Raw genomic sequence first — 15,216 nt, forward strand, 5'->3', positions numbered from 1 at the left:
GAAATTTGAAACAGGAAATGAAGATGAGCCAATAGCAAAAAGGAGCAGAGAACGACTCCTATTGGCTGTAATCGACTGTTTCTAGTGTGGTGTTCGGTGCGGGCCCATTTTTGGGTAGCCCCGACAGCCCCAGTGCCATTTTAAAAGATGGCGGATTAAATGGATAGAAGAGAGATTAAACCGGATTAAAAGAAAGCTCACGTTAATAAATTATTGCTTTTAACCGGGAGACGGAATCCGATTGAAACTTGCCGGTATTTGAGGCGAAAATTCAAACGTAGCCCAAAATGCCTTCCCCGATTAGCACGGGGCCGGCCCTAAAACTAACCCAACAACCAATTAAATACGCACACCTGTGTCAACCATTTTAATGGCGTCCAACAGAAGAAAAAATGGAAAGAAAATAGAAAATTCGAGATCAATACTTTCTATTTCGATAACCCAATCAATTCAACAAACACATAAAGTGCGAATGCGTGACAAGAAATGTTCATAAATAATAGTTATAAAAAAGAATGAACAGGCCTAATGTGAAACCAGGTGATAAAGAACTTCCGATGTCTGACACATCTTTCATTTACAAAGAGTTTTTTTTAAATAAATAGCGTCTGTTGGTTTGGCTCCGACGCCAACCCATCAGGAAAGAAAAAACAGACACGAAAAGACCAATGCTTTGTTTGCTTGTGAGACCAACCATAATAATGAGATCAGCAAACGGCAATTATTCACATACTAGCTCAATCAAGTCTCTTACTTCCACCGAGAAGAGAAACAAAGAGAATCCAATAATTTAAAATGTCATTTTTGATAAAACGTCAATATCAACACGAGGGAGAAAGATGGCACACAGTTTCAGCGGGATTTTTTGTTCCTTCAAAAAATGTAACAGAAAGAAATGTTATGATGTAAAAACTAACACTGCTAGACAAGTCGGTATGGAAGGTAACGCAAAATAATCTGATTCATTTGTGAGAGACACACGCCGTTTAGAAACAATTTTTTTCTTACTTACTTCGTTTCCTTATTTTCTTGGAATTATTTTTTTGTTTGTTTAGAGATCAAATAACATTTTCCGCACAGCATAGAGGAACGAACCTGGCAGTGAGTGGTTGCATAATGTCCGAAACGATGTGAAACACAGACAGTGAAACAACTGAATCGGAGCGATAAATCCATTTGATTTTCTTGATAAAAATGGCAGTTTCCAAAAAAAAAATAAACAAACAACGTAAAACAAATCAGGAAATTCAAGGAAAAATTTCCAATGAAAAAAAAAAGAAATCGTAATTCGATATGAATGATTAAATTCCAACACCTAATCCATTTGAAATCTGACTGATAGAGATTTAGAAGTGGAAGTTAGAAAACAACGATCAGGATTACAAAGTGGTAGGAAAACGGGACGGTCCAAGAAAAGCTTCGTGCTGATTGATGAGAAGAAACACTGACGTCAAACAAACACAAGAAAACACAACTATCCAAACTGCAGATCCATCTGATTCGAAATTCTGCTGTGTACATTACCTAAATAAATACTCGATTATTACTGCCATCGTTCACTCACAACGTGGGGGACAGTGTGGCGCCCTTGGGTCTTTGAGTCGTTCAAACACCGAAAGCGGGTAAAACATCGATGACGAATACTGAACCAGCCCTGAGACTGACACGCCAAACCTATATGCAGTGCGCCTCTCTGTATGCGAGGGGAGGGTGTCTGTGAAACGGAGAAAGGGTAGAAATAGATGACTGATTGGTCCGTTTTTTCTTTTCTTTTTTTTTTTTTTTTGTTTTGTTTTGTTTTTCTCATGCCTTATTCCATAAAACATCCGAGTCTGTTTCGGTTGTGTAATCCGTTGGATCAGACTGTGTTTTAATTCGGACTCTCTAGATCAGATTCACCCTGGTCAGTGTCATCGGCGGTGACAAAGCCAGCGCCAGCTGATGGATCGTCTTTGTGGCTGAGCATTCTGGCCCCGCCCATCAAGGGACGATTGCTCTCCAGCTCGTCTTCGCTGTCCAGATCTTTACGGGGCAAGCCAGTTCGTGCCCGATGCGCCTCCGCTCTGGACATTTGATGTTGCTGATGTTGAACTGGACTAAGAGACGTCGTCGTTGATGTGGTGGACGTTGGCGAGGTCAGCGATGGTGTTTCAGATCCAGCTCCGGCTGCTGAATCGGTAGAGAGAGGCGCAGGCGAGCCGTCGGCTTCGCCCCGCGCGATGGCGTCTGCGGATGGAGGACCTGAGGCACGTGGCGATTTCATACTATTGCTGTTTTGACTATTACCTCTCGCCCTCCTGCTCCACCGGCGGCTCTTGGTTGCAAAACCTTGGGAGCCGGCCTGGGTGGCAAAGGCGGAAGGTCCAGCCTGCGATCAGCAACCCGATGGCCGGTTGATAGAAGATGGGCCGAATTGATTGTGGGACCCACTTGAGCCACCGACGCCACCGCTGCCGAAGTGTTGCTGTTGTTGTTGTTGATGATGATGCTGCTGGTGGAGGCTGTGGAGGAAGTGGAGGGGGTTGGCGGATCCGACGTGACCACCGATGGCACTTGAGGAGGCTGATGCGGCTGCTGCTGCTGCAGCTGAAGCTGTAGAGCTGCTGCCGAGGCAGTTGGCTGCTGCAGCTGCAGCTGCTGTTGCTGGATGCGTCGGAGCGTCGAGTTGGCTGTCGCCGCTGCTTCCACTGCCCGAGCTGTCTATACGAAAGGGTTTACGTAGCAAGCGGAAGAATTCTCTCTACCCCTTTTAAACCTAGCCCCCCAACCCTACGTCAACTGAGGGGGTTTACGACTACCAGTACCTGACTTCATCGGCCAAATCTGCAGCAAATATTTCAAGACGCCGATGGGTTTCTGGAAATCGAGTCCCGTGGAAGCGGACGACAGATTCGATCCGTCGTCCGAGTGCAACATGAGGACGGGTCCGAAGCAGATGGCCAAATTCTGCGGAGTCATCTTGTTGCGGTCGGACTGGGCCGTGACGAGACACAAATGGTCCATCAGTAGGAACAGCGTCGTCTGCATCAAAAAGGACAATAACATTATTTTTTTTAAGAATTCAATTCAATTGCAAAAACATCAAGTACACTGACCCGATTGCCTTTGGGCAGGCACTCGAGGATGGAGAACATGAGCTTGGCGTTGCCCTCCGGATCGTCCGGCAGGCAGACGGCCAAGGCATCCACCAGCATCTGGTAAAGGCATTTGGTCAACAGAGGCTCCGGCAGTTCCCTCAGATACTCTTTCAATAATCCCGTACATAAAAAATCCGTTCGATTAGGCAACAAATACGCGAGAAAAAATTCGAAACTACAACACAACGAACCTGTGATGACGTTAATATCTGGAACACTATCAGGTGACAGGTCGACGAGTCGCGGGTTGCGCTCAAAGGCTTCGCGCAGGATCCGCTTCTTGGTGGCCGAGCCGCAGAGCCGGTAAAGGCCGACAATGTCCATTCCGCGCCGCTCCACCTCTTCGACGCATTTCTGGACCAGAATGGGCACGCCGCCGTTGCCTCCCGTCAGCATAGACGTAGCCGAGCCGTTGTTGCCTCCTTCGCGATTCACCACCGATTCCAAATCAACGCCAAACAGCGGCGGCGGAGTTTTACGGCCGGCCGGAGATCGCCGGAACGCCGTCCTCGGCTCGGTGTAACGCAGTTTCAAGTACAGAGTACCTCGAGGCTCTACTTTCAACGCCACCTGGTGAATGGTCGATTCCCTAACTAGAGGCACCAAGTGGAGCGAGCCCTTGAAGCAAAGTCGGTGCCTCAACTGCGGATCCCACGAGTAGATGAGGAAATCCAGCTCGCGGTTGACAACCAGATCCAAGTCGAACGTCTCGTCCCAATCAAAATTGATGTCGCCAGAGCGGATGACTGTCCGAGCTTTGTGCGCCCGGTCGCATTCCAGCACGCAATACAAATCACGAACGGGTTCCAATCGCGATGACGTCGAGCGTAGGCCTCTACCGGCCAGCAAGTGAATCTGTACAACCAAGATTCGAGAGATGGAAATTAGCTAATTGCAAATGATCAGAACATGTTTAACCATACCCATAAAAGTCCGCTGACACCTTCTTCGCTTCCGCCACCTGGTGCTGGACCTGGTCCTCCTCCGCTGGCAGCCGTAGGTGTGGTCATTCCCTCTGTATTGGTCGTGGCCATTTGATGAGCCGGAGGTGTCGTTCCATTCGGCCTTTCACTTCGATATTTGATGAAATCTAAATTGCGATAAATTAGAAATGAATTAAAACTTGATTGCCCATCGTTGTTTGCTCGCATGTCCTTTACCGGCTGGATTAATTTCTAATAATTTAAAACGCGGATCGGTGGGCCTCGCAGCGTTAGGGTTGGCAGGCGAAGGTTGAGGAATGCCCCCTCGGGGTGTTTCCGGCTGCAATTCTGCTATTGGGCCACTCGGGCCCGACCTTCCAGGCAAAAGGCTTTTGCCTCCTTGACTTAAAAGCGATGACGTTGTCGCCATCGGGTCGTTTTCGTCTAATAATCCGACATTCGTCGTCGCTGTGAAATGCGATCGATAGGCGTAGTACGGTATTTCCTGTTCCCAAAATCAAATGCATTTCCAATTGAATTCGTACGCACAACACAATCGTTTTTCGTTTACCTGTTTGGCTTTCTCCACCAGATTTTCGGCACTGAACGTCAATTTCGCCATGCGATGGGCTTCAATGGCATCGCGGCTTTGTCGCAATCGCTCATAGATGGCGCTAGTAGACGGCGCTCGTTGCATCCAGGCCTTGTATTCGGCGGCGGTGAAATTTCCCGTCATGCCAATGCCACCGGGCAGCCTAGAGAGCGGTGCGGCCGCACCGGGCAAGATTCCTCGACTGTACAGCAATTGCTGTTGTTGCAGGTGTTGTTGTTGTTGGCTCAGCCTTTGCAATTGTTTCTGCTTCTGCGAGACGGTCATTTCAGGAGCCGATACGGCACCGTCACTGTCGTCAGTGTTGTCCAGCATGCTCGGCACGGACGGCCTCGTCATCGACGAACTCGTTTGTTCGAAATGGACTTCACGCCGGAAGCGGCTGCTAGATCCAGCCGCACCGCTTCCCGCTCGATCACGAGGAAGGGAGTTAGACCTCGAATCCGGCTGCGTCGGCTGGAATCCTCCGGCAGTGGGCGTGGTTGGTGTGATACCCAATCCCAGAAGGGGTGGAGGAGCTTTCCAGCTGCCCGACGACCCTTCCACCGAGAATCCTCTTCGTGCGGAGTGGCTGTAACTCCGGATGGAGGCCTCCGTATCCGAGGCGTAGTCGACGGACGTCCTGCGCCGATGCGTCAGACCTAACCGGGTTGCGGCATCGGGCTGCTGTTGCGTTCGCCCCGTCGTGCCATAATTCGATCCGCTTCCACCGACTCCGAGTTTCCCTCTCGCATAGCCGTACGTGTCCGTCCCGCTGCTCTGCTCGACGATGGGCAGCCTCTGATCGCTTCCGCTGCGCGTCAGACGGTTGCCGGTGCCGCGCATGAGGGACATGGTGGATCCTGGACCCGATCCCACGACCCGGTGCGACCTGCCTAACGTAGACGATCGTCCAAGGGTGGCCGTCTGATGCTGACCAAGAGATCCGGGACCGCTGCCGGGCGGACCGATGGAAAGTCCATAAAAAGGGTGGACCCGTTCTGCCAACGATTCCAAAGTTTTAGGACCGAATCCGGCCGAGCGGTCGAACGGGTGTTGGAAGTGGTGGGAGGAGGTTGTCATTCCGTGGGGCTTGGGCTGTTCCGTCACGGGCAGAGGAGGCGGGGGATGGTATGAGTCAATTTGATGCGTCATACCTTCGCCACCTCCACTACCACCACCAATTTTGGGATGTTGGGGTCGTTCCAATGTCCCGCCTTGTCGTCCAGGCACGTAACGCTGCTGCTGCTGCTGCTGCTGTTGTTGTTGTTCCTGCTGCTCCTGCATTCGGTAGTTGCTATAATAATTATCCATCGCATCCTGCTGTTGTTGTTGTTGCTGACGGATGCTGGAATGGATAGAATCATCTCCAGCTCTCTCGGGATACCTGTCAGATTATTCAAAAAACAAATTAGTCTTTTACATTGGCATACAATACGTTTTGCATTACAACAACCTTCCCGCCTCGCGTTCTCGGAACATATCGCGTTGCTGTTGTTCCGTTCTTTCACGGTTGCCACGCGGGAAGGTGCCGTGAATGGGTAAATCTGCCATGCCGGGCAACGGTTTGCCAGTCGTCAAGAACCTGGAAGGTCCGAGTCCTCCGGAATACGGATACTGCTGGAAGCGATCTCCATTGTTACTGTTTGAATTGCTCGTTGAATCATTATCGGGCGGCTCTTCCGGCTGGACTCCTCTTTTGAGGACGACGACGGGAGGCGGTTTCTGCTCCGGTCGTGGCGGAGGCGGCGAAACGGCTCCGGCCGGACCTCTTCGCTGCCTGGTCGTCAGCACCAGCCGGCGCGGGATCGACATGACGATGACGACGTCGTCCAGGCTCATCCGCGTCACGTCCACCAAGTTGATGGCCAGAATTTCGTCTCCCACCTGAAATCGTAATAAATACACACATCCAATAACAAAATACGCCAACAGCTTTACTTCCTTCAGACAAATCGTGCATGACATTTAATTTCATTGCAAATTGTTTCCGACTTTCATTAACATGTTTCGTACACTCTGAGTGTATCCAACTGGACGTAAAGGGTAGCCATGGGAGCCACTCCAACTGAGCCCGACAGCATCTATGTGTTGTGCGCGTTAAGTAATGTATGGGCAAGTGTAACCGGGGCACACGGAGTGAGAAAGAGCAAAGCAAAAAAAAAAAAAAAAAAAAAAAAACCTTTGGGGGTAGGTATGGCCGGCAAAAAGTACGGGAGCGAAATAAAAGGAAAAGAAGAAGATGGAGCTCTAGAGAGACCTGCTGCTGGACACGGAGCCTTAGTATTAGGCTATGACGTTGATAAATGTCTGTTGCGCCAACACTTAATCACGATATTGTACACAGTGCACGCGGCCCTCCCCTCCACCATCAAAAAAAAAAAAAAAAAAGGAAAAAAACGTTGCTGGTGGTTAGGTTTGTGCAAAGTCTGGCCATATTGTCCGACAGGAGTAAAATGAAACTAGACAGACTTTGGCTGGGCAAGCCAATAACGGATGGGGGTGTGGGCCAACAGACGAGATACAAAAAAAAAACGATAGACAGAAAAGAGAGAGAGAGAGAGAGAGAAACATGCAGATAGTGGTACCCTGAGACATCCAGAGTTGTAGACGGAGCTCTCCAGGGCGATGCGGGAGATGAAGACGCCGTCGGATCGATCGATGCCGTTACCCTCGCGGATGTAAAGTCCCAGCGTTTGGCCCGGCCGCTTCACGATCTCCACAAAGTGTACAGAGTACTTGGGGTCCTGCAAAAACAAAAGAAAACAAAAATGAATATGTAAAGACAACAGTTTCGAGCATATTACATTATGGGCTTTCAAGCAAAGTTCAATTTCCCTTTTCGCAGAACCCATTTTTCCTAAAAGAAAAACAGCTGACCTCCTCTGTTGCCCATTGTTCCCATCCACTATTTTTCACACAACATCAATGGTGGAAGTGTATTGATCTTCCACGGTGCAGGCACATCTGCACAATATCACAGAATAGTGTGCTAGCAACTAGTTGGTCATCCATATTCCAGTTGTCTAGGTTGGTCCCAAACCACATTGCAAAGACGGTCCAACTTGAAAGCACATCACTTTATCACCCATGTCACAACCAACTTCTGGCTTGCTTCGCAATCTTGCCACACAGAAAGCTTGATTTAGAGAAGGCTTGAAATTTGAAAATCCTCATGTCTCGTAACTTTAATTTCAATTCTAAAGGTCTTGTTCAGTAGTCAACATAGTGAAGCAGCATCCAGTTAAGAGAAGCGAACCGAGTTCCCATGCGACAAATGTTGAATCGATCCAAAGATAAAAGCATGGACATCCTGCCAACGTAATGAATTTCTATGTCGCAGGTGTCACCGAGGGAATTCAAATATTTAAAGCGTTTCGATCATTTCGCCTTGCACCGGAATCAAGAATAGGAAACGCACATGGTCAGGGTTGCCGCTTCAACCGTTGAATGTTTGATTCGATCAATTAAACATGAAATAGCATATCAAAGAGATTTCAGATTTCCCAGATTATCACTTTCAACCAATTCTCCTAAATCCAAAAAGCACGTTGGCATTACGCTTCGAACGCATACGTCGGAAATGGAGGGCGAATAAAGAATCCCCTATAATTTAGAACCCGACATTGTATCAGATCACGATGATGCAGTTGGCATTTATGACTATACCAACTATATAGTATATGTACATACAGCAGGAGGATCAATAAAAGCGCAACCCATCTCTCTTTCTCTCTCTCTCTCTCCTCGAGCTCCTCCTGCTCCTCAGATATTCCCTGGACTGCGCTTCGTCAGGAAGAAAATGAGCGGCTGCGTCGTGCCATGGCCCGTGCGTGACCAGCAACGTTGAACGGTTTCAGTCTGTTAAATCGATGCCCCCGGCGGGACTAGCCCGACTGCTACCCTAACCCCCTTGCACGTAGATGCAGATCATTTCCATCATGTTCCCATTTTCTTTTTTTTTCTTCCTGAAACGTGTTATCACAGATGCAAAAGAAAAATTGCCATTTGTAACAACAGCCAGTCAAAAAAAAAAAAAAGAAATCTGAGAAAATGGCCGCTATTGTATAAAAGGTAGATCATTTTTTTTTTTTTTTTTTTGCTTACTTGGACGGTGAGGAAAGAGCGTGCGGCTTCGGATGCCGTTCTGCCCATTTGTCGCGGATCGAGAACGCGAACGAGCATTTCACCGCGTCGTTCGACGGCTTCGAGCGCGGCGGCCGTCGTCGCATCGTGATGGTCGTTTTCCACCGTTTCGATTTGGCGGAAGATCTCGGTCGATATGCCGCTCACCTATTATTGATACGTCGTCATCATTTTCGGAAGATAGTCATCAATAAACGGTGCGTGTTTAAAACGAAAAACAAAAAAAAAACACAAAAAAAAAAAAACACAAATGATTAAAAAATGATGGTTCCGCCTGGGCAAAGCGGAACTTTCTCGCTTGTTTGTCCTTACCTTGCGAAAGTCACTCTGGACGACCATGGAGCGGAGTCCGGTGGCCGGCGAGGAATGAGGAGCTAGCCGATGGTCCGTTCCCAGGGTGCCTGCGGCGACGGATGAAAGTGGATGCATGCCACCTCCTGCCGATGTGCCTACAGTCGTTTGGTAATGAGATGACGGATTTCCGGGGGCAGGACCAGCGGACGAGCCTGCAACTGGCTCCGATGCCGGCGCGTTGGCTCCTTGGCGGCGCGGACTGGCCGCCATCTCCACCGGATGCTCCTTGTGCCCATCCTGCATATTGAGAAGCGAGATAATGGTCGAATTTAATCATCCATATGTTCCCTCCTTCGTTGCACTTTTGAAAACGAACGAAATACATAGAAATAGAAGAGTTCCGAGACAAGTCATGGTTTTCAAATATCTAGCGCAAAAGCTGACGGATGTAGTGATGCAGTCAATCACTTTGTGAGATTTCTATTATTCGCGCGTGAATTTCGATGTTTTCCGCCCGATTATTCGTTCCCAATAAAAAAAAAAAAGCGGTGTTGAGGAGGTGAAGAATGAGAAACAAGAAGACAGTTGAGTATGTCTCCTCCCCACAAAAAAAAAAAAAAATCATAAAATCAAAATGAAACCCCCCCCGCCCGATGATACAAGCACTCGTCTTTGAACGACTACTACAAAAAGAAAGACAATAATCCCTTGTTTTCTTTTCATGTCCATTTTTTTTTTTTTTCTTTTCTATTCGTATTCATTCCGTCTTGTCGATATTCGAAGAAATTGCCGGATATACGTGCAGCCAAAGAATCTGCGCGAAGAAAATAAGCCCCGACGGAAAAAGACTCTCCTCTGTTATCGTGCAACACACACACACACACACACACACAACGAAAGAAAAAGAAAAAAAAAAAAGAAAAATGTGGTAGAAAAAGAAAGAAAAAAAAAACACCGAACCTCGCCTACTTTTTTTTTTTTTTCTTTTCCTGTGTTATAACAATCCTGTTCGTCGTTGTATGCCTTGATGCCTAATCGATAGACATCAGAAAATGGCGGGCAGGCTAAAGCTTTGGCAGGCTGTATAGCCCTAGTGGATGGGTACGTACGAGCGTGAGCCGCTGTTCGTGACGGGATTGCTTGGGGTTTTGTATCGAGTAAGTCCGAATGAGGCGAGTTCGCACGAAAAAAAATATAACAACAATCGGAGGGAGGGGAAGGCAAAAAAAAAAAAAAAAATGGACAACTCCACTAATAGGAAAAAGGGGGAGGAAAAAGACGGAAAGAGCGAGTGGGTGTCCAAGCAACGCGATGTCTATCGAAGATTTTTTTTTTTTCTTTTTTTTTTTTGTGTGTGTGTTAAAATGGCCGGGGACATTTTGAGCCAAAAATATTGGGCTCTTTGCGGGGCATTATTTTTCATTGGCCAATACAAGCAGAAAAGAAAAAAAAAAGGAATGGGGGTTTTCCGGGAACACGACATTTGCTCTCTGTGCTGCGTATAAATAAAGACAAAAGAGAGGGCATCCACCGTATATATCTTTCAGCTGCTCCTACTTGCTGATACAGACTTCGTCTTATATAGCTCTTCATTTCCTTCGTTCTTTTTTTATTTTTTATGAGGTGGGGTGTTTGGATGTCCGGGAATGATGATCGTCTACGACGTCGTCTGTAGTCGAAAGGAGCGCCAAGAAATGATGAAAAATCGATTATGTTCTCTCTTTTTCTTTTTTGTGCTATCTTATTAGAGCCATCGTATTATGATAGCCACATCATTACGTATTATTGGCGAAAAAAAAAAACAAACATTCGGAATTGGTATGAACCCAATATTTACTTTTAACGTGCGATCTTCAGCAATCATAATCAAGTAATAATAGTTTTGTTATTTCATTCAACCTAACCTTAAAACAAAAGAAAAAAACCCGCATTGTTAATTTAAATCTAATGACGTAAGAACAACATGCCCGAGAAATCAGATGTGAGTCAATCCCACAAGATCTCACACAAAGTCTTGGTGTAATTGACTTATTCTATTCAATGTTTCACTCCATTTGCTCGACATACCGCCGACCTCTTTTGTTTTCTTTTTACCTATTAGCCAGAGATACGTATAGATTCGAGATGGCCGTACATGTATGAAAATTGGCTCGAGAGAGCCGTGTAATTGAATCTCCCTCTTCGCATCAATCTAACAGCAGCCATCAGAGTGCGCCGCCGCCGCCGCCGCCACGGCTCGCAAGGCTCCGCAACGCCTGACGGACTCTCTCGCACACACACACACACACACACAGCCGGAGAGCGCTCATTATCAAGCCCTACACATCACGCATTTATCGATCGTTTTGACTCTCCTAGTTCCGCTTTCTCCTCTTATTTTTTGCGTTTTGAGTTTTGTTTTCCTCTCTGCTCGAGTTATTAGATGCTGTCCCACGGCTAAAAAAGATTTCTCCCACTCCATTTCGGCGAACAACTCGCTCCAAATACGGCAGGGATTTTGCATAACAACAAACATACACACGGACAAAGCAAATGAATACATGCCCCCCCTACCTTACCCTATTCATTCCGCAAATTCATTGTCTTTTGTACGCAGAATTAGTAGATTGCAATTGTTGTAAACATCTCTCGATACAGTTTCACTTGTCTTGTAACAATCAGCAGGTCGATAACGACTTGCGCATACGTGGCGGGGCATTTCTAGTTCGAGCGGTTCAAAACATGGAAAACCAAACACAAAAAAAAAAAAAAAAAGAGGGAAAGACGCCTTGAACTCTAAATCGAGTTATGCAGTGGTATACTGAAGAGAGCCCCCTCCACCCTCCCCTATATTGAATGGCTATCCATCAGAGCTCCTCTATCCGTCTTGTGGATGTTGAACATCAGCTCGGTCTTGCTCCTCTGTCAAAAAGTACATAAAACGTGCGCTCACGCTCTTTTGCTTCCATCATCTATTGACGCAGACTTGCAAGCCCCACGATGGCCCTGTTCTGAATATTTGTCGGCATTGCCCCCGCGCCTTGTAATATTTACTCTAATACTTGCGCATACGAGAAGGAGGCGGAAGCGGAGAAAGAAAAAAAGGAGAACTTTGGGCTTCGTGTCGGAAGAGAAAAAAAGAAAAAAGGTTTTTCTTTTTTTTTTTCTTTTTCTGTGGCCTCGTCATGTTCGTCTTTTTCCAATGTGGAATATATATATATATATATATATATATATATATAAAGAAAGCGGGGGGGGGGACAAAAAGATCAATACAAAAGACGTAACAGCGTAGCCTACACAGCAGTCTGGTGTAGTTGGGTTCGGCGAGGCAACTGCTCCGAATTGGTCCATCACGTCTATACAGTCTGCAAGAGTGTGTGTCTATGCACCGGAACCTGCATTCTGAATACAAGTTGACCACCCAACAACCCACCCACCCCCCAGAGCATGACATATACATCGAAACCTGCTACATATATATCAAGAACGAATCATTCAAACGTATTTTTTTTTTTTTTTGCCGTCTAAAACCGTGAACTTTATATAACCGAGTGAGATTACTGTAATCAGTTTGATCCCTTCCCACACGCTGGGAAAAAAAATAAATAAATAAAAATACGTCAATCAAATCATCTGGGGTTTTGCGGAGAATAGCCCTACGCACGTATCACACACGCACAGACCAAAAGCCAAGAAAAAAAAAAGGTAATACTACCCACCAATTTTTTTTGACAGGCGAACCCTTTCAAAAGCGTGTGACTCTCGATCCCTCCCCCCCCCCCCCCAAAAAAAGGAATAATAATCCCCAATCCCCCCTTTAAAAAAAATATAAGTCGTATAGTATTTCCCTATTCGTCCTGTCACATAGCGCTATCTCTCCTACACTTTAATCATCCACAAAATGTTTGCCCATCAAAAGACGAAAACAAAATAGAAAACCCTAACCAGAAGTGTTTCCCTTTTTTTTTTTTTTTTTTAAGTAGAAAAAAAGAAAAAGATAAAAATGTAATGTAAGAACCTTTTTCCTTCCGCAGCAGAGCATGGCGGTCTTCTCGTCCTGTCCTTTCTTCTTCCTCCAGTCGTCGCGTTCGCTGGTTGCCAGTGATGCGTTCCGGCTGCTCTTGCCGCAACTTGTAGCGGCTCGCTGCTGGACGAGTCGGTTGCCCAGCAGCACGTAGTCGTCACAATAATATTTGTCGTCCTTTCGACGGCCGTGAATCAATTCGAAACGCGATTGATGATGGCGATGACACAACGAATGGTGATGGCCAGCCAAGACCATTCGATTGGCTAATCAGACGTCATCTTTCTCCCAATGTCCAAACCAGCTGCTGTGAGATGGTTTGAAATAAGAAAAAAAGAATGCCAATCGGATTTCATGTCATTTGAATTATTTAAAAATATTTGGCTAAAAATAGTTGAATTTGGAATCGATTGAAATGTTACAACAAACGTACACAGGGCGCCCTATTTCTATAAATATAATACAATTTGAATAAGGAATAGGGTGTGCGGAAAATTTAGGCTGGGACCTCTAATCATTCCCTTCCCCCACTTGAATCCCCCTCCTACCCCACTGGGATGGGCGGAAGAGGGGGGGGGGGCGATCGATGAGAGGGACACGACGCCTTTACCGAGCTGCTTCTATTTGAGAATCACGAGTCCATAAATATAAACTACTATTTCCACTTTGAAAACGAGAAATCAAATGTGATTGAATATTTTATATCGGTTATCTTTACATACCATGCTTGTAGATATTCTGCGAAAAAAATGAAATTATAGAAGAAGTAAGGAAACGTAAAGGAAACGTTGCCATGGCAACAGGACAACTACTCCATACCCATTGACTCTGGACTCTTTCGTATTTTAGCTATACAAGTATTAGCTAAAAATCAAAATGCAACGCTGGCCAACAAGGCATCGAATTGTGATCACGAAAAACTTGATGCAAAATGAAGGGCTTACCATTGGAATCGAACGTGGTCCGCCGGCATCACCGGAACACCGGCCATCCGATATCCTGATGATCCATGAAGGCGTATAATTTCTTCAATATTTTAGTAGTTAACTGTTGAGAACGATGAGAGAGATTCAGATTTTCTTCTCGTTACGCTGAAGGAGAATCGAAGTTTGATGAAATCCAAGAAAAAGTATGGCAGCAGACCATTGGTGGAGGGGGTTCACGGTCGGCACGACAACATGGCGGCACACGACGCACCCGATTATTACGTGTCGTGTAAATGTTGATAGCAGACTGAAAGGCCGGCACTAGAATTTCCGTCAGTTGTGGTCCCAATTTCTTCCGATGGGCAAGTTTTGTTTTTCAGACGAAAGGTTTTCGCAAATTCCTGAGACAATCCAATTAATAAGCAATTAATCCAGACGATAATGAATCACAAGTTGCACTAATTTGTCGCTAAAAAAAAAAGAAGAGGAAAATAAATTAAAAATTAAAAAAAAAAATTGGGGAGAAACCTAGCGAAATGTCGTGCGTGTGCTTTTTGACCGCCGGAACTCGCAAACTGATGGTAGGAGTATGCCGAGCTCGAAACAATAAGTAGATTTTCTATTGCCAGGGTGAACTGTATTGTTGAGGGGCGGAGGCGAGCCGTTTGTCTCTGCTGCGCCGATTCCGCTGCGATGGTGGGATCCGCAACGATGGAACGGCACCAGGCGATTTCAGGTCGATGGTGGCGGTCTCTACTTTTCATATTCTTTTCTCTCCCCCCGTCTACTCAAGCTGGGATGAGCGTAACAGAGGGAACGGATGGGAAAGAGGGGGAGGGGGGGGGGTTATTTGATATCAAGCAGCACTTCTCCCTTCCCTGGATTGGTACGCTTTCTTTTTCCTCTCTCCTTCTCCCTAACCGATCGATGACAGCAACGTCGGCGACGCTCAGCTCCGCCCCTATTCCTTTTATACAGACGCAAAACCTTAGAAGGCGACACACACCGGCGCCGACGCCGTGAGAGACGGAGAGTTTTCCAACTTTTTCGAATGCAGCGCCATCCGACGGCCTCTCTGTGCACTTGACGTTTGGAGAAAAAAAATAAGAACATCTTTTTTTTTCTCTGGCCAGGGAAGAAATTTGAATATCCGAAAAACAAAATAAACCATTTGAATAAGCAGATATGTACTTTT

The 15,216-nt window shown here is 46.4% G+C and overlaps 2 protein-coding genes across 2 annotated transcripts; both read right to left on the reverse strand.

Moving 5' to 3' along the window:
• Positions 1-411: 411 nt before the first annotated feature.
• LOC130703675 (rho GTPase-activating protein SYDE1-like) lies at positions 412-3,254 on the reverse strand. The gene is made up of 3 exons (XM_057525116.2): positions 3,096-3,254; positions 2,805-3,021; positions 412-2,696 (listed from the first exon to the last, which is right to left on the reverse strand). The coding sequence occupies exons 1-3, from the start codon at positions 3,192-3,194 to the stop codon at positions 2,260-2,262; spliced, it is 753 nt and encodes a 250-aa protein (XP_057381099.2). The 5' UTR covers positions 3,195-3,254; the 3' UTR covers positions 412-2,259.
• Positions 3,113-15,072, reverse strand: LOC132087716 (rho GTPase-activating protein 100F-like). The gene is made up of 13 exons (XM_059496574.1): positions 14,550-15,072; positions 14,040-14,422; positions 13,090-13,402; positions 9,108-9,386; positions 8,757-8,942; positions 7,238-7,396; positions 6,106-6,536; positions 5,807-6,036; positions 4,632-5,650; positions 4,298-4,565; positions 4,061-4,227; positions 3,317-3,992; positions 3,113-3,244 (listed from the first exon to the last, which is right to left on the reverse strand). Coding segments are annotated over exons 3-13 (3,681 nt in total). The 5' UTR covers positions 13,354-13,402; positions 14,040-14,422; positions 14,550-15,072; the 3' UTR covers positions 3,113-3,242.
• Between the last annotated feature and the right edge of the window lie 144 nt (positions 15,073-15,216).

Source organism: Daphnia carinata, chromosome 8, assembly GCF_022539665.2.
Source record: "Daphnia carinata strain CSIRO-1 chromosome 8, CSIRO_AGI_Dcar_HiC_V3, whole genome shotgun sequence".
NCBI lineage: Eukaryota > Metazoa > Arthropoda > Branchiopoda > Diplostraca > Daphniidae > Daphnia > Daphnia carinata.